Source organism: Phaseolus vulgaris, chromosome 4 (genome assembly GCF_051622355.1).
Source record: "Phaseolus vulgaris cultivar YP4 chromosome 4, ASM5162235v1, whole genome shotgun sequence".
Classification (NCBI taxonomy): domain Eukaryota; kingdom Viridiplantae; phylum Streptophyta; class Magnoliopsida; order Fabales; family Fabaceae; genus Phaseolus; species Phaseolus vulgaris.
Genome location: NC_143501.1, coordinates 45741910 through 45761930, shown reverse-complemented (window position 1 = coordinate 45761930; position 20021 = coordinate 45741910). Strand labels below are relative to the sequence as shown.

The 20021-nt window shown below is 35.2% G+C and overlaps 1 protein-coding gene across 1 annotated transcript; it reads left to right on the top strand.

Moving 5' to 3' along the window:
* Positions 1-6602: 6602 nt before the first annotated feature.
* LOC137837797 (disease resistance protein RPV1) lies at positions 6603-14169 on the top strand. Its single transcript, XM_068646929.2, has 6 exons — positions 6603-7285; positions 7385-8486; positions 8839-9111; positions 10121-10975; positions 11154-11843; positions 13946-14169. Exons 1-5 carry the CDS (start codon positions 6726-6728, stop codon positions 11784-11786), a joined length of 3423 nt encoding a protein of 1140 aa, XP_068503030.1. The 5' UTR covers positions 6603-6725; the 3' UTR covers positions 11787-11843; positions 13946-14169.
* The last annotated feature ends 5852 nt before the right edge of the window (positions 14170-20021 follow it).

Here is a 20021-nt window from a genome sequence, read left to right as displayed (position 1 = left end):
TTGAAGTGGATGTTGTTGAAGGGAGTTGCACACAAAATGTAGATCAAGATCAAAGTGTTTGGTTTTTTAGTGCATAATGGGGTTAGCAGCAAGAAGAACAAATCCTAAGTTGTCACTATAAATCTTTGGTGTTGGAAAAGAGATGCTCAGTTGTTTAAGCAGATTGGAAACCCATTTGATCTCCGCAAGGGCAGTGACAATGCTTCGATATTCAGCTTCAGTTGTACTGCGGGAGATCGTCTTTTGCTTATTGGAAGACCAGACAACAAGATTGGATCCTAAGAACACGGTATAACCAGAAATGAACTTACGATCATTTAGATCAGACCCCCAGTCAACATCGACAAAGGTGACAATGGTGATATGAGTTTAAGGCTGCAGAAGAAGACCATGGGACCGTGTTCCAGCTAGGTATCGCAGAATGTGTTTTACAGCTTTCCAATGGTGAAGTTGAGGATTATGAAGATACTGACAAACTTTGTTGACACTGTAGGATAACTCAAGTCTGATGATTAAGATGTATTTCAGGGAACCAATAATGGACCAATAAAGAGAGGGATCATCAATTGTTGTAGTGCCATCACGAGTGAGACACATGGAAGATATCATGGGCGTAGGCTGCGGTTTGGATGAGAGAATTCCAGATTTGTGAAGCAAGTCAGTGATGTACTTTGTTTGGAATAAATGTAGAGAGCCATGAGTTGTCCAAGAGATCTCAATGCCGAGGAAGTAGTGAAGGCGACCAAGATCTTTTAGTCCAAAGTGTTGTTATAGGGAAGAGATTAGGGATTGTATAACAAGAAGAGAACTACCAGTGATTAGGATGTCATCGACATAAATTAAAACAAATAAAGTAACATCTTGGGCAATTTTGATAAATAGAGAGGTGTCTGATTTAGTTGCAGAGAAACCAAAGGAAAATAGAGTTTGACTTAGCTTATGGAACTAATAACGTGGTGCTTGTTTAAGTCCATATATTTCTTTGTGAAGTTTGCAAACTAGAGTGGGATCACTTTTAAAACCTAGAGGTCGAAGCATATAAACGGATTCTTGGAGGTCACCATAGAGGAACACATTGTTGATGTCAATTTGATGGATGGGCCATTGTTTGGAGAGAGCTATGGTTAAGATGATGCAGATGGTTGTCGGCTTGACTACAGGACTGAACGTTTCTGAGTAATCTATTCCTGCATGTTGACAAAATCCTTTAGCAACTAGGCGAGCTTTGTGACGTTGAAAGGAGCCATCAACATTGTACTTGTTTTTGAAAACCCATTTACAGCCAATTGGTTGAATGCCTTGCGGTGGCTAAGTGAGAGTCCAAGTGTGATTAACGAGAAGCACATCATACTCTTCCTTCATAGCAGCAACCCAGTTAGGAAGTTTGAGGCTTCTTTGACTGTGGAAGGAACAACCTCGATATCAACAGTAGATGAAAATACTCGTGGTTTAGAGATACCAGACTTTCCTCTTGTGATCATGGGATGAATATTTTTGAGTGATAGGTGGATGCTCGTGTGGTGTGTTAATAGGAGATGGGGAAGAAATATAGGATTGAGATGCAAAAGAATGAGAAGAAATAGTGTCTAAAGAAGGAGATGATGATGATGGAGATGTAGGGGAAGCAAAATCCAAAACAGTTAATGATGGTAGAGATGAAGAGCTATGCAAGGGTGTGGGATTAGTATCGAGTAAGGGAAAGAATTGTGAATATGGAAAAAGAGATTCGTTGAAAACAACATGTCGTGTGATATATGTCTTACCTTCGTTGGAGACACATACATACCCTTTGTATTGAGGGCTATAACCAAGAAATAAGCAGATAGCAGAGCGAAAATTTAGTTTATTTTTGGAAAATGGGCGCATTAAAGGATAACATGCATAACAAAAAATATTAAAAAAGGAGTAATCAGGTTGTTTGTTAAAAAGCAAGTGATAAGGATTATCAAATTTAAGAACTGGTGATGGTAAAGCATTGATGATGGTCACGACAGTGGTGAAGGCTTCACCCCAATGTTTAATAGGAAGATATGCATGAGCAAGAAGAGTCAAACCAACCTCAGTAATGTGACGATGCTTTCTTTCAATTGACCCGTTTTGCTCATGGGTGTAGGGACAAGTTAAACGATGATGGATGCCATGTTCATCAAGATATGATTTAATGCATAAAAATTCTCTTACATTATCTGTTTGAATAACTTTAAGTTGATACCCGATTTTTTTTTCAGCAAAGGTTTTGAAAGATTTAAAAATTGGTGCGGCTTGGGTTTTACGTTTTAAAAGATAAAACCAAGTATATTTTGTGTAAGGATCAAGAAAGGCAATGTAGTAATATGATCCATTAGAAGATGCAGTGGGAGATGGTCCCCAAATATCAATATATATAAGTTGTAAGGGTGCAGTGTAAACAGTGTGAAAATCAGAAAAAAAAAAGGTAATTGAAGAGCTTTACCAATAATGCATGAATCACAGAAACCAGTTTTTGCAGAAAATGGAAGTTGACAGTGTTTCATAATACGATGAATAATAGTGTCATTAGCATGACCAAAACGTGCATGCCATAAAGTGTAAGTGTCAGTTGTAGGTGAAACAATAGTATTATGAGCAGCTGATGGAGAGTAAGGAACAAAATTTGAGAAAATATATAGACCATTTGTAAGCCTTCTTTGAAGAAATATCTCCTTGGTGTCCTGCTTTTTAACAAAACAATGGTGAGGATGAAATTCAAAGAAAACAACATTATCATGAGCAAATTGAGAGACGCTAAGAAGGTTTTTTTATTGATGTGAGGAACATGTAATAGTTTATTCAGAGAGAATATATGATGATTTGTTGGATTAATGAAATCTGCAAAACCAATATGTTTAATATATAAGCCAGAACCATGACCTATTTTGACGATTTCGGATCCAGTGTAAGGGATTTTGTCATTGAGAGTGGAAGCATCATGCGTAAAGTGATGAGATGCACCACTGTCAGGGTACCAAAGAGATTCATGGGTAGAAGGAGGAGAACCGAGAATGGATGGTTCATCGTTGTCACGTAATGGAGGAGCAAACTGTGAATGGTTAGCAGAAAAAGAAGATGAAGGTTTTTTGTCATACCTATCCCAACAATCGAACGCATAATGGCTAGTTTTCCAACAAATTTGACACTGAATCTTGGTGAAAGAAGTGAAGTTGGAAGAAGATGAAGAAGAGAGCCATGATGGTTTTGGTGTTGATCTGTCACCGACAAACCGAGAAGACTTTGAAGTGAACTTGGATCTTGAGAAGCCACGAGTGTTTCTGTGCGCATTTGGAGAAGATTTAGCAGGATTAAAAGAAATGGCATTAACCTGATAAAGAAGATCATTGTTGTTGTGATATCTTTCTAAGCGTTCTTCTTGGGCCAAAAGGAGAGCCTCGACTTCGTCTACCATGTCAGGGTTTGTGCGAGATATGACAGAGGTAATGAAGGCATCGTACTCTTCGGGTAAGCCATTAAGAATTATTTCAATGTGTTCTTCTATGGAGATGGGTGATCCAGCGACAACCAGGGAATCAACAGATTTCTTGATGTCTTGAAGATAAACAGAGATGGAACGCTCTCTTTTGGGAGAGCGTAAAAGCATGCGTAATTTCTTGACATAGGCACGAGTCTTTGATGCATAGTGAATATGAAGTTTGGACTAGATTTGATGAGAGGAAGAGAGTCCCACCATGTTGAAATGGAAGAAAGGAGCCAGGCTACAATGCCTGATCTTGGCGTTCAAAAGAAAGAAAAGCAGGAGAGAAGGTGTAGGTAGATTCATCTGCAGCAGTGGAAAACTAGGAAGGAGTAGATGCAACATCCAAGAATTTGGTGAGATTGAGGCTCCGAAGAGTGGCCATGACTTGTTGTTGCCAAAGAGATAGTTACCTTCTTCCAATTTGAAGTGAATAGGGGTGGTAAAGATATGTGGAAAAGAGGCAGGAGCAGAAAAAATTTGGGTTGTGGTGTTGCTTGAAGATGTAGCGACATGGGTGAGTGTTTTATCAGCCATATTGGCTTTGGATACCATGTGAGTAAAAGGAGAGAGAGAGAAAAAGAATATTGTGAGAGAGTAAGTGGGAAAAGAGAGGTTGTGTATTATTTCTCTATGTAAAAACCAATTACACACAACAGTGCCATGCAGAGTTATATTTATATATGGATGTGAGTACAGTGACTGATATAACAGAGTAACTGAAGTAACATAAGTTGTTATAGAGACTAAGTAACATGAAAGTAATTATATGCAAGTCCTCAAACACATATAAGATTTTTTTTATCATAAAAAACGAATAAATAATAGGGGTATTTCAGGGATATCTCTGTTAGCAATAAACTCAAATTTGTCATCAGTTTTATTTTGAAATTTGAATAGCCAATAATTATTACCTTTAATTCTAGTTTTGAATGTCATTTTAAATGTAATTTTTAGTATAGGTTTTATGCGAGAGAAGGTAGAATTTGAGAAGTTTATTGTAAGACTATTTAGAGAGATTGTATTCTTATTTTGAAAAGTAGCAGTGAAATAAAAGTTATATTCTCTGTTCACAACCTCGACCTTTATACATAAATCCAACCTAAGACACATTTCCCTCTAAACTTACACAAACAGAAACATATTATCCAGATATTCTAATACAAACAAATGTAAAAATAACCCATTAAAACCTCGCTACTCATCAAATAAACCACCTAGTACTTTTTGACAAATCTTATACATACCAGTGTTGGCACAGTCTGAACTGATAGGGACTAGCTCGGTCAAAAAGTCGGTGTAAACTTGGCCCTTCAACGGGCCCCGTGGTTCGAAAGAAACATCAAACTCTGATAGTTCGATGGCCCATCTGACCATTCGCCTCGCAACATCGGGTTTTAAGAGTACCTGCTTTATGGGAGGTCAGTCATGACTATCACGTTAAAGCTTTGGAAATAATGCCTTAAATGCCGAGCTGTGAAGACGACAGCTAGGGCGGCCTTTTCTGTGCTTTGATATCTCAGCTCGGCACCTTGTAGCACTTTACTTACAAAATACATCGGACACTGGCCTTTACCTGAATCCTGCACTAGAACCGAACTGATGGCACGTTCTGTGACTGAAAAGTATAATCGGATTGGTGTCCCCCTTAGAGGCCTACTTAGCACGGGAGGATTAGCTAGGTATTCTTTTAACCTAGAAAAAGCTTCCTCGTACTTGGTAGTCTAGGTGAACATGTCGTTCTTCTGGAGGCATTGAAAGTATGGGTACCCATGTTCGCCACTGGCGGAGAGAAAATGCGATAAGGCTTCAACCCTCTCCATTAGTCGTTGTACCTCTTGGTTAGGCTCCTCATGCTAATTATAGCGACACACTTGTTTGATTGGCCTCTATGCCTCTCTTGATCAATAGAAACCCGAGGAATTTACCAGCTTAGAAGCTGAAAATACATTTTTTGTGATTGAGTTTGAGTCGATGCTTTCCTATTGTTCTGAGTAACTCCTCCAGGTCCATAAGGTGGGCATCACGTCGGTTGGAAGTGACAACCATGTCATCCACATATGCTTATACGTTTCGTCTGAGCATAGGCTGCAGTATCCTGTCCATTAGTTGCTGATACGTGGCACTTGCGTTCTTTAGGCCAAATGACATGACCTTGTAGGAATAATTAGTTGCGTCAACCATGAACTCTGTTTTCTCTTCATCCCGGGGGTGCATTCTAATTTGATTGTACCCCAAGAAGGCGTCCACGAAACTTAGTAAGCCGCACCCTGAAGCGTTGTCTACCAAAGAGTTGATGTTTGACAACGGGTAGGGGTCCTTGGGGCAAGTGTTGTTAAGGTTTGTGTAATCGACGCACATCATTCATTTACCGCTCGTCTTCCTTACCATCACCACATTCGCTAACCAACCAGGGTTTTGGATTTCCTTGATATGATCGGCTCTTAATAGTTTTTTGGTCTCTTCTTTGATGGCCTGTTGTTTTTCCTTGTTATGCATTCGCCTTCTTTGTGTTACCGGCTTGGCGCCAACCTCTATGTTAAGGTGGTGGGAGAAAAATCGGGGTCAATGCCTGACATATTGGTCGCTGACCACGCAAAGGCGTCCATGTTCTTCTATAGGATTTCCCTTAATTTACTCTCTAGCTCTTTGTGCAACGCTGCTCCCATCTTAAAAACTCTACCATTTATCTGGACCACCTTGACATCTCCTGTCGGCTCGGGACGTCTACTGTGGTCGGTCTATGTCCTGGTCTACTTTGCGCATGTTGTTATCACGTAAGTTCCTCGTCGACTCTTAAGACTGTTCTCATAACATCTCCAAACAATTTTCTAGTCTACCTTCATGGTGATGACCTTTTCATCTGATGAGGGGAGTTTGAGTTTAAAATACGATGTGGAAACCACTGCTTCTAATTTATTCAACGACAATCATCGTATAAGCAGGTTGTACGATGATGATGAAGCATTGACCACTATGTACTTGACTATTATGGTGATCGCCGCCTATGAGAAAGTCATGCGTAACAATATTATTTATTATTATTATTTTAATTCTTCTATTTTTATTAAACCAAATTTATATGATAAATGTATTATATTTTTAAAAGAAATATGTCGGTTGAACTGGTCAAAGTCTAATTGACTCCTTCCTCTCGTCGCAACAGCAAGCGTTGTTCATCCGCAGTGTGTGGTGTGAAGCTGAAGGAACAGTGGTAGGCGAAGAGAATAATTCATAGATGGAGAAAAGTAAATCAGGGCTTAAACGGTTTTGGAATCGGTTGGGTGGTCGATCATCATCTTCTTCTTCTTCTTCCTGTAACTCCTTCGGCACCATCCAAAATCAAGACTACAGATACGATGTGTTTATCAGTTTCAGAGGTCCTGACACCCGCAACTCTTTTGTTGATCATCTCTCCTCTCATCTCCTCCGAAAGGGAATCTTCGTTTTCAACGATAACCACAAACTACAGAAAGGAGAATCCATTTCCCCGCAGCTTCTACAAGCAATTCAACATTCACGCCTTTCTATAATTGTCTTCTCCGAAAATTATGCTTCCTCCACTTGGTGTTTAGACGAAATGGCCGCCATAGCTTATTGCAAGCAACGATCTGACCACACTGTTTTCCCCGTTTTCTATGATGTAGATCCATCTCATGTAAGACATCAGAATGGGGTTTACAAGAACGACTTTGTTTCACACAGATCAAAATTCAGAAATGATCGGGACAAGGTTCGTGGATGGGAGAGGGCTATGACGGATTTGGCCAATTCAGCTGGTTGGGATCTCAGGGACAAGTAAGTGTCAATTGCAGTTATTTGTTTTGTTTTCTCAGATTCATACCATGACAATTTAAGTAATTGTTTAGTGCTCTATTTTTTTTCCTTTTCTTGCAGGCCAGAGTTTGAACAGATTCAAAACATTGTTCAAGCGGTAGTTAAAAAATTAAACCATAAGTTTTCATGGTTTGTTAATGACCTTGTTGGGATACAACCACGCGTACAAGCATTAGAAGATAAATTGAGATTAAGTTCAAACAATGATGATGTTCAAGTTTTAGGAATTTGGGGAATGAATGGAATAGGAAAGACTACTCATGCTGCTGTCCTATATGACAAAATCTCTCACAGGTTTGATGCTTCTTGTTTCATTGAGGATGTGAGCAAACTTTATAGGGATGGTGGCCATACTGCTGTACAGAGAGAAATCATTTATCAAACATTACGTGAGAACACTCTAGATATGAGTAGTCCTATTGAAATATCAGGGATTGTAAGAAATAGGCTACCCAACATTAATGTCTTCATAGTTCTGGACAATGTTGATGAGTTAGAGCAATTGGAAAATTTGGCCATAAAACCTAAATTGCTTTTGAAGGGAAGTAGAATGGTTATTACCACCACAGATGAGCATATTTTGAAAGTGTATGAAGGTGATGTATTGATACACAAGGTTTCATTATTGAATGAGAAGGATGCTTGTGAATTGTTTTGTAGAAAAGCCTTCAAAAGTGAAGAGCAAAGCAGTGGCTGTGTGGAGTTGATTCCTGAGGTACTCACGTATGCCCAATGTCTTCCATTGGCAATTAGAGTGTTGGGTTCTTTCTTGTGTGCTCGAGAGGCTGTTGAATGGAGAGATGTGTTGAATAGATTGGAGAATAGTCCAGATAATAAAATTATGAATGTACTTCAAATAAGTGTTGATGGACTAAACCACGAGGAAAAACAAATATTTTTACACATTGCTTGTTTCTTTAGAGGGGAGAGGGAGGATTATGTTAAGCGAATTCTAGACTCTTGTGGCTTATACCCTCACATTGGGATTTCAAGACTCGTTGAGAAATCACTCATCACTATTAGCAATGAAGAAATTCTTATGCATGAATTGTTACAAGAATTAGGAAAGAAAATGGTTCGGGACCAATCTCCCGATGAACCAGGATCATGGAGTAGAATTTGGCTTCATAAAGACTTCTTGCAAGTCTTGACAACAGAAACGGTAACAAGTTACATCTTCAAACTTACAGAGTCATGTGAAATGTTTATTGAATCATGGAAATGAGATTTTTTTTAATATCTGCTACATGGTTAATGGCATTGGTTATTCCATTTAGACTAAGATTATTTTCTTAACATCAATATGATCATTTTATTATTGTTAATATTTATGCTTTTCGATCAATATATTTTTAGTACGAGGGAAGTTAAGTTTGGATATTGAATTTATAGTACAATTATTTCAAACTAAAACTTCACTATTTTCCTTTCTTTTATAAAAATGTTTAATATTCTAGTTACTAAAATGACTTGATGAAGTGTGTTTTTCTTACATGTTTTTTTCTGAGTTTCAGGGAACAGAGAAGGTGAAAGCCATAGTTTTAGATAAAAAAGAAGAAATGTCCGAATGTACTGTTGATGGATTGTCAAGAATGAAGGAGCTGACATTACTGATATTATATCACACAAAAATTTCAGGAAGCCTGGAATTTCTTTCTGACAGGCTGCGATATCTTTTGTGGCACGATTATCCTTTTGCTTCCCTGCCACCATATTTTACAGCCTCTAATCTTGTGGAATTGAATATGCCTAACAGTCACATCAAACGTTTATGGGAAGGCCTCAAGGTAATATAATCATCACATTCATATATGAATTTCTTATTATTAAAAATTTATTTATTTACAAGTTGTATATATTTTTTTATTTAAAAAAATCATTTTATTTAAATGGGTAACAAGATGAATATCAATCAATTTTTTTTTAATTTCATTTTTACATTTTGTGTAGGATGTAACTTTTCATATCATCATATAAAAATATTGGTTACTTTAATTTATAATATTATTTTTTTAACTTTAATTGTATACAAATTTTTTAAAAAATAACAAATACTAAAATAATATAATTATTAATTATTTCCAGAATTGAAACAGATAATAATAAAGAAAAGGAAATTAAAAATAATATAAAATATATTAAAATATGAAAAATAACAAGAAAGAAACTAAATAAATTAACTGAAGTAGTTTAGATATTATAAGCTAGAAGATACTAAAATAAATTATTTTAATATATTTACCGTACACTATTATGCTGTTTAAATAAGTTAATAATAAATTTAATAACTTTTCCAAATAAAATATTAATGGATAATATTTTTTCCTTGATTAAAGTAATTTGTGTTTTCCATTTTCGAGGAAGTGCTATATATTATATAAAGCACATTTATATAATGTTTTATAATGTCATAATTTTCTGTGAACTTGATGGTTAGTAGGATTGTATAATGTGGTAATAATTTTGAAATTCAAATTTAAATAAACATTTACTTAAAATTGATAACAATTTAAATATTATTTTGGTTATTTCAAGTGTAATTTTCTCTACCATTTAATTATTATAATAGTTGATTATTGTGAAAGTTTATTAATTTAAGTAACTATGATCAGAGTTCATCCTTTTGGATGACATTATAATGTTTTTTTTCCAACTTAATGAACCAAAATGAAACTCTCTTTTTTCATCTCTTAGTATGTCTTTAATTTTGAAAGCATACCAAACTAAAAGAGAAATAATGAAATTGAAATTTTATTATTAGATACTAATAGTTGATTGTCTGTTTTCTTTTCACAGAGTTGTCCTAACTTGAGAAGGATAGATTTAAGTAACTCCAAGGACCTGACTGATACTCCTGATTTGTCCAGAATCATAAATCTTGAAAGGCTAGATCTTTCTGGATGTACGAGTTTATCACATATCCATTCATCAATTGGATTTCTCAAGAAGCTTGCTTTCTTGAATTTGCGAAATTGTTGCAATCTAGTTATCATTGACTTTGGTCGTGTAGGTAACATGAGTTCTCTGAGAGTTTTACATCTCTCGGGTTGTACTAAACTCGAAAGCACCCCAGATTTTACAAGGGCAACACATCTTGAGTACCTTGACATGGATAACTGTTCAAGTTTATCCACTATGCATGAATCTATTGGAGTCCTTTCAAATCTTACATTCTTGAGTTTGAGAGGCTGCATAGAGCTTGTCAGTATACCAACTGATATTAATTCTTTGGTATCTCTTCAAACACTGGATTTATGTGGTTGCTTGAACCTAACAGATCTGCTACCAAGACAAGCATTTTCATCCCATTTAAAATCTTTGATTCTTTTGGACCTAAGCTTTTGCAATCTACAAGAAGTGCCTGATGCTATTGGAGAGTTAAGGTGTTTGGAAAGACTGAATCTACAGGGAAACAAAATTGTTTCAGTACCTTCTTCTTTCAGGGCGCTTCATTGTCTAGCATATTTAAACTTGTCTCATTGCCATGAGCTTAAATCTTTCGATGTACTTCCAATTGAAGTAGCTACATCAGGGGGGAGGTATTTTAAAACAGTATCCGGATCACGTGATCATAGGTCAGGCTTATATCTTTTTGATTGTCCCAAGAAGTTTGGGATTTGGGAACTTGGATGGCTTTTCAGACTAATTAAGGTTCACATTCTACAACCTTGTCTTTTTTCTTTGTCTTTGACTGACATATGTGCCTAATTCATTGTTAGTAATGTCTTTAGAAATTAATTGTATAAGTTACTTTTCATTAACAACCAATTTCATTGTAGTATAATTGATCATAATAAAATTTGCATTGTGATTTTCCTTATGGTAATAGGAACCCTGTAATTTTCGGTGTGGCTTTGACATTGTTAATCCTTGGGAATGGGCAGTTCCAAAGAGGAACGTTGATATGTTTGGAGGAGATTCAATTATAAGGATAGTTGAATGTGATACAATTGACAACTGGATTGGCTTTACCTTTTGTGTAATATTTAAGGGCAACAATAGTGATGCGATTGCTAGATCTCCACATAGTTCATTTTCTTCAACGCATCCGTTTTATCTTTCTTTTGAAAGTGAATACACAGAAGAGTACTTTGATATGCGACTTAATTTGGAGGAGAATGGATCTGAACACATTTGGATAATTTACATCAGTCGAGAACACTGTCATTTTGTGAAAACAGGGGCGCATATCACATTTAAAGCGCAACCAAGTGTTAAGATCCAGGGATGGTGGATGGATAGAATACTCAAGAAAGATATCCATGACTTAAGAAGGTTCAAACAAAGATTTCTTTCTCAATTAAATCATAATCATGTCCACTTTGATTATGTAAAAAAAAGCAACAGTTGCTCCGGGCCTAAAATCCAGCTTCCTTATAATTGGTATGTCACAGAAGAAGAGGAAGTTGAGAATATTGATGCAAAGTCAAAAGAAAATAATCTCTCCAATGCAGGGCTTTAAGTTGCTTGTCAAAAATATGAAGATGAATGCTCACAAACCATCCTTTTCGGATCCATGGTAATTATCTTCTCTAAAGCAATTATTCATAATTAATTATTGATCAAATAATTTCACTTTTACAAAAGGGTGTTTAAACTAATAGTGTAACAATTCATATATAGTTTAGTGAATCTAGTGCTTCTGGACTGAATCAACTAAAAATGTTTTCAAACTTAACTGACTGACCAATTAGTTTGATAAATTTAACTAATTTAAATAAGTTGAAATTTTGACTTGTTGATTAAAATATCTGAACTTCAGACTAGAGATCCGTTCTTTTAATTTATGAACTAGTTGGATGAATCAGTATATACAATATATATATATATATATATATAAATTTTCACAAGCTTTAAAAAAGATTTGTTTACATTATTATTACCAGCGAGACGTTCCTGCACTTGTACATCCACATTTTTTATTTTTATTATTATTATATGTATATTTATATTTATTTAAATGAAATATAGATCTATGTGTATCCGTATGTATGAGAGACGCAAAGAGTATAAGAGTCATCTTATTGGGTTTCAAGAGATTTGAGGAAGAAGAAAGATAAAGTGAGAAAAAGCGAAGAGAAAAAAAATAGTGATAAAATTCCAAAAATTCAAATTAGAAATTGAAGAAATTGAGATATATCTTAGAAAATTAAATTAAAAAAACTACTCTACATTAAATATTGCTTTTGATAACTGTTTTAATATGTTAAAAAAAAAATAGAAAATAACACAATGCCCATAATACAGTAATAAAATTATATATTGATGTGAGTTCCAAAAGGAATTGAATTTTTTCAAATGAAGCACATAATAATGTAGTAAGTTTTGAGTCATGAGATGACACTTGGCTAACTGACGCAAAAGCCATTTCCAGTTATGCGACGTGGCTAACGAATACACTATGCTAATAAATAGCACATTTCATTACTCCAGTCTCAGTTTTCCTCAATTTTCTCAAATTGAGAAACCTAATTAAATTTCTTCTCCCTTTCATACTCACTCTCCTCATTGTGAGCATTTTGCTACCCCGGTGCCATGCAGTTTCATCCTTCGTCCTGTTGTCACTGATTCGGCCTTCTTCACGCTAGTTTACTCTTGTTTCTTCCTTTCTCTTCTCTTCTTTTTTCTTATTTTTGTTAACATTTTGTTCTTCTTTGTTTCAACTCGAAGTCCGTCACAACCCTCACTACATTCGACGTCGCGCCTCCTGTAACAACGCTTTTTTTTTAAAAAGCAGCAGACCCCCACCCCCACCATTCTTTTCTTTCTTCTTCTTTCTTCCAAATCACTTTCTCTCTTTACCAACTTCTCTCTTCTCCCTTCTCTCTTAATTTCTCACTTCATACCTCATCTATTTTAGAATCTGATCATACCACGCTGTAGCAGAGGAGTTTAGGAACATTTCTACCCGATCAGATTTTCAAACAGAGTAAGTTCATTTTTACTCTAAATATCCTTTGTTCTCTGTTTTTCCTTAGGATTTAGTCATCAATCTTTGTGAGGTCAGTTGAGAAGTTTAATCCTCTCAACTTATTCTATTATATACTGAATTTTTGTTCTGTTTGGATAACTTGCATTAGGCCCGTAAATCTTGAAGCTTATCCAGATTGTGGGGAATAAAATTCTAGAAGTTGCTTGGAAAGCAAGCAATTGAGGGATGTTTAACGGAGATCCTCTGGCTTCACTAATGATCTAAGTCATGTAGACTAAGATATTAGGTGGTGAGAAGCTGAGAGGGAGTTCATACACACCGAGTCCCACTGTAGACACTCGGTATTGGATGTTTGAACTTACCTTGATCCTTTCTATTGGATTCGTTGGTAATCTTTGGATCAGGTGTTAGTCTCTGGTAGGGGCATACTTAATGAGTCTTCCGGAAGACGAAGTGGGATTGAAATGAAATCCAATGATTGTGATTGAAAATAGATCCATGTGTGGTCTATATGAATGATGGAATTGGTATTGGAATTTTACATGAAATTACTAAAGAAATGTTTATAAATTGTTAGTCTAAATTGGTTCTATTTCCATGAATTATGTTATGGATTTTCTTTGCATTAGCTTACCCTTGCTTTTCTTGTTGTGTTTGAACTGCGATGACTGTACTACGTACACGAGCAGATGATCTTACAGGTATCGGAGGGTCTGAAGAGCTTTAGGGTGTTGATTTTGAAACCTGTATTGTAAATATTTATATTTCTATAAATCCTAATCATGTATTAGGAATGTTTTGAAAAACTCCAAGTTTGTATAGAAACTAGGAGAACTTTTATTGTAATAGTTATATGTAAATTATGGAGTGTTACACCTCCAGTGCCCTCCACCACGTTCAACTCCCAGTTCCTTCATCGTCGTTGTTCCAACGTGCATTTTTCTAAGGTGAAGTTTTAAAATTACTTTCTTTTTGATTAATTTTTTTTTGTGATTATTGTTGTTTATGTGATTGTTACCTTTTATGAGATTGTTGTTGAATTTATCTAATGGTTTTACTACAAACATAATGATGTAGTCCAAAGCTTGGATGGTCCGACATCACATAATTTTGTTTTGAAGTTAAAAAAATAAAAAACTATAATGGAACACCTTGAAAGCTTATGTGCGTGAAAATGGGAAAGAAGAAAGTTGGTGTACGTGTACTTGTTATCACAATGCATATGTTAATTCTATTCAAAATAAATTGATCTACAAAACGCTCATTTCAATTTTACTAAACTGATTTAATTGGATTTACTATTTCCATTTAACTAAAACTGATTTAATAGAACGTGAAAGTTAAAGTTCTTTCATAACAAAAAAATGAAAGTGAGAATAAAAGGATAATTAATAAAAGAAGGAAAGGTAATTAGCAAAAGAAATAATAATTGGAAAGGAAAGAAACTTATTACAGTTTAAAGAATGATTTAGGAAATTGTATTTTTTATTTTTTTTCATTGATTATCTTGTAATAATTAATTACATTGTAGATTTAGATTTTTTTTTTCTCATTGATTATATTCTAATAATTAATTACATTATAAATTTAGAAGTTTTTTTTTTTCATTGGTTATGTTGTAATAATTAATTACATTATCACGGGCAGCAGAATGGGCCCTTGTTTTTCATTAATATACTGCAAATAATGAACAGGTAGGTGTAGACAACAAATAGGGGTTGCATAGAGTAAAATTCTTGGGGAGCAGAATGGGCCCATGTTTTTCATTAATATTGTGCAAGTAGTGAAGTGGTGGGTGTAGAAAACAAATAGGGGCTGCATAGAGTAAAAGTCATGGACAGCAGAATTGGCCAATGTTCTTCAAGAAAATGTTGGTATTAGTGATGTGGGGGTGTATAAAATAATTAGGGACTACATAGACTAAAAGTCATGGGCAGCAAAATGGGCCCATATTTTTCATTAATATGTTGCGGCAAATACTTCCTATACCCAATCATTTTTAACCTGCACCCAACATATATTTTTAATTTCCAAAAATGCCCTTAATTCTGGAATTAAAAATTCAGAATTGAAAATAATATATTACGGAAAAATAAATCCGGAAGTGATTATTGAGTTTCGGAAATAAAAATCAAGAAACAAAAGTTAAAATTCTATTTCGGACAAAAAAATCTGGAATTGAAAAATAATACATTCCGGAAAAAAAAATCTGGAAAAGAAATTATTGTGTTTCAGAAATGAAAATCCATAAACAAAAATGAAAAACCCATTTCAGATAAAAAAATCCGTAATATAAAATTTCGTTCCAGAAAAAAAAATCCAGAACACATATTTCGGAAATTTTTTTTAAGGACAGTTTCGTCTTTTCCGCTAGAATCGGGTGCAGTGATATGGTGTAGGAAGCAATTGCCATATGTTGCAAGTAGTGAACTAATGGGTGTGTATAAAACAAATTGGCCCTAGTTTCAACTAACCAAATTACGATGTATGGTACGACAGACTTGGCTAGTAACTTCTGACAATGAGTCTCTTCCCTCACTTAACCTTTTAGTTCTGGTGCTTCACAATCTGATCAGTTGATTGAAAATCAACAGCTTCATGCAAAACTTAGTATGTGGGGTCAAAAGTATGCACACTTAGAGGACGAAATGAAGGTGATAAAGGAACAACTTGTCTTAGTATTACATTGTGATAATGTTTCTATTAACACAAGTCAATTCTACCCTAAACCCTAAATTCTTGAGCACGGTGACCAGCCTCTCCCTTAAAGTGCATACCAGAATGTAAGTTTAATTTTTTCACATTTTTATAATATAAATATTTTTGTTATTCACTATGTACTTGATAGAACACATTTTATATTTTCATTTGTATTTTTTTTTATGTAACCGTATTATCAAACATTTTAAGTTATGGTACTTATAGTTAATTTTTAAAGTACAATTTTAAGAATGCTAGAAAAAAAAAAAAAAAAAACAACCTTCATATTTCAGCATGATCCACATCAACGCCCAAAGCTTTCTTCATCAGATAAAATATGAAGAAGCACCACATAAAAATTGTTATTCTGTATCGGGCCTCCCTTTTATCAAAATCCGTGGTTATATTTTCATTAATATTATTATATTATTAATATTATTAATATTATCGTTAATATTATCGAGATTAAACTTAATCATATTAATCATTAATATTATTTTCTATATGATTGATATTACAGATTATTATTACCATTATTTAAATTATTATTACTATTTATAGTGAGAAACAAGCTAGGAAGATGAAAAACAAGTTTGTTTCTATGACGGGGCGTTGGTGTTTGATTAAATTTGTGTTATCCTCTTTATCTATGTTTTCATAGGAAAAAGTTTGTGAATCAAAGGAAATGGAAGGGCTTAAAATGATAGAGCTAAAAAAGTTCAATGAGACTCATTTAATTTTTGATTGTTTATCCAGTACCTGAAAAGAGCCCATTTAATTTTTGCCTTCATTATTGATAGGGTTATAAATTAAAATCAAATAGTAGTGTATCTTTTCATTAAAGTGAAATTGAAATAAAACAAAACACATTGCACATTAGTTTTTTTATTCATACCTCATTGGAGGAATCTATAGATGTGGTACGAACAAGATTACCGTGTATGAACTTCTATAAAGATATGAAAAATTTATAGTTCAATGCTGAAAAAGACAAGCTTTTTACTCAATTGTAAGACTTAAACTTATACTTGTATTCTTAACTTCTATTGCTTTGACAAAGCCACAATGAAAAGACTGATTATATTTCACCTTCATATGAATATGGTTATTCTCCTATATGTAAATAATTTCCAAGGGAAATGTTGTTACATATCGATAATACTTTTTTTTTCTTCCCCTGCATCAACCCCCAAAGACAGCTTCCCCAACTTCCCAGCATAAATTACCTTTCAATGGTGTGAAAACTGGTAGCTTGAGCACGCATAACCACCCGAACTACTCATTAATAGGCACTGCATCCACAACAAATTTGAGTATCCATTGTGACCCAAAATTCTTCTTTCCAACATTGGCGGGAGATGGATTAAAATATGATGCAGCCTTAAAAAATCCAACAACATTTGCTTTCTGCGACCTCAACAGACCAAAATACCCAAGGAGTAAAACGTAGTAATTCCCAGACCGAGCGTGAACAAAACTGGTTTTCCGAAAACAAAACGTCCTGGCTTTTCTCCCCCCGTATCTTCTTTTTGTGATTTGTTTATAGACGTGCCTCCTTACCTGGGTGCAAACAACATATGAAAGTACTTGTCTGAATTTTTTCAACGCACATATGGACCCAGAATAAAATTTCAGAAAGTAGGGCGAAATTTCACAAGTTTTGGTAGAGGATAGCCTTGGTTTGCACAAAGTTTCTGAAAAATTCTCCCGAAATATTTTTTTCCTGAAATTCCACGTAAGAATCTCCACTGAATTTCGGACAAAACGCGACAAATTTCAGGTCAAACAGATGAGTATTCACCCACTTAAAAAATATAACAGTTTCTCACACAAACGAACCTTCCTTTCGGCCCTGGCAGTGATGAATAAAAAATTTATTGCCCATCCTGTGGGACGAGTCCGGGGCTCAAATCTTAGCCAAATCTCAGTAGACACAGTGACGAACGTCTGGTAAAAATTTCACACCAAAATCCCCAAGGAGTAAGACGTAGTAATTCCCAGACCTAGAGTGAACAAATTTGGTTTACAAAAAACAAAACGTCCTGGCTTTTCTCCCCCGTAACTTCTTTTTGTGATTCGTTTATGGACGAGTTCCTTACCTGGGTGCATACAACATATGAAAGTACTTGTCTAAAATTTTTCATCGCAATATGGACCCAGAATAAAATTTCAGAAAGTAGGGCGAAATTTCACAAGTTTTGGTAGAGGCTAGCCTTGGTTTGCACAAAATTTCTGAAAAATTCTCCTGAAATAGTTTTTTCCTGAAATTACACGTAAGAATCTCCACTGAATTTGGGACAAAACGCGACAAATTTCAGGTTAAACGGATGAGTATTCACCCACGAAAAAAATCAAACGGTTTCACAGACAAACGAACTTTCCTTTCGGTCCTAGAAATGATGAATAAAAAATTTATTGCCAATCCTGTAGCACGAATCTGGGGCTCAAATCTCAGCCAAAACTCATTAGACACAGTGACGAACGTATGGTAAAAATTTCACAGCAAAATACCCAAGGAGTAAGGCGTAGTAATTCCCAGACTGAGAGTGAAAAAAACTCGTTTTCCGAAAACAAAACGTCCTGGCTTTCCTCCCCCGTATTTTCTTTTTGTGACTTGTTCATGGATAAGAATCCTTACATGGGTGCAAACAACATATGAATGTACTTGTCTGAATTTTTTTAGCGAAATACGGACCTAGAATAAAATTTCAGAAAGTAGGGCGAAATTTCAAAAGATTTGGTAGATTTGGTTTGCAAAAAATTTCAAAAAAATTCTCCCAAAATAGTTTTTCCTGAAATTCCACGTAAGAATCCCCACTGAATTTGGGACAAAACGCGACAAATTTCAGGTCAAACGGATGAGTATTCACCCACGAAAATAATCAAACAGTTTCACACACAAACGAACCTTCCTTTCGGCCCTGGCAGTGACGAATAAAAAATTTATTGCCCATCCTGTGGGACGAGTCCGTGGCTCAAATCTCAGTAGACACAGTGACGAACGTCTGGTAAAAATTTCACACCAAAATCTCCAAGGAGTAAGATGTAGTAATTTCCAGACCGAGAGTGAACAAATTTGGTTTACCAAAAACAAAACGTCCTGGCTTTTCTCCCCCTTAACTTCTTTTTGTGATTCGTTTATGGACGAGTTCCTTACCTGGGTGCATACAACATATGAAAGTACTTGTCTAAAATTTTTCATCGCAATATGGACCCAGAATAAAATTTCAAAAAGTAGGGCGAAATTTCACAAGTTTTGGTAGAGGCTAGCCTTGGTTTGAACAAAATTTCTGAAAAATTCTCCCGAAATAGTTTTTTCCTGAAATTACACGTAAGAATCTCCACTGAATTTGGGACAAAACGCGACAAATTTTAGGTCAAACGGATGAGTATTCACCCACTTAAAAAATATAACATTTTCTCACACAAACGAACCATCCTTTCGGTCCTGGAAATGATGAATAAAAAATTTATTGCCAATCCTGTAGCACGAATCTGGGGCTCAAATCTCAGCCAAAACTAAGTAGACACAGTGACAAACGTCTGGTAAAAATTTCAGACCAAAATACCCAAGGATTAAAGCGTAGTAATTCCCAGACCGAGAGTGAACAAAACTGGATTTCCAAAAACAAAATGTCCTGACTTTTCTCCCCCGTGTCTTCTTTTTGTAATTTGTTTATGGACGAATCTCCTTACCTGGGTGCAAACAACATATGGAAGTACTTGTCTAAATTTTTTAAGCGCAATACCGACCCAGAATAAAATTTCAGAAAGTAGGGCGAAATTTCACAAGTTTTGGTAGAGGATAGCCTTGGTTTGCACAAAGTTTCTGAAAAATTCTCCCGAAATATTTTTTTCCTGAAATTCCACGTAAGAATCCCCACTGAATTTGGGACAAAACGCGACAAATTTCAGGTCAAACGGATGAGTATTCACCCACGAAAATAATCAAACAGTTTCACACACAAATGAACCTTCCTTTCGGCCCTGGCAGTGATGAATAAAAAATTTATTGCCCATCTTGTGAGACGAGTCCGGGGCTCAAATCTTAGCCAAATCTCAGTA

What these genes read in the sequence shown, in the direction of transcription:
- LOC137837797 (XM_068646929.2), top strand. Translation starts at nt 6,726, where the DNA reads ATGGAGAAAAGTAAATCAGGGCTTAAACGGTTTTGGAATCGGTTGGGT. An exon ending in GGTTGGGATCTCAGGGACAA is followed by an intron (nt 7,286 to 7,384) that starts GTAAGTGTCAAT and finishes CTTTTCTTGCAG; the next exon opens with GCCAGAGTTTGAACAGATTC. An exon ending in GGCTTTTCAGACTAATTAAG is followed by an intron (nt 10,976 to 11,153) that starts GTTCACATTCTA and finishes TTATGGTAATAG; the next exon opens with GAACCCTGTAATTTTCGGTG.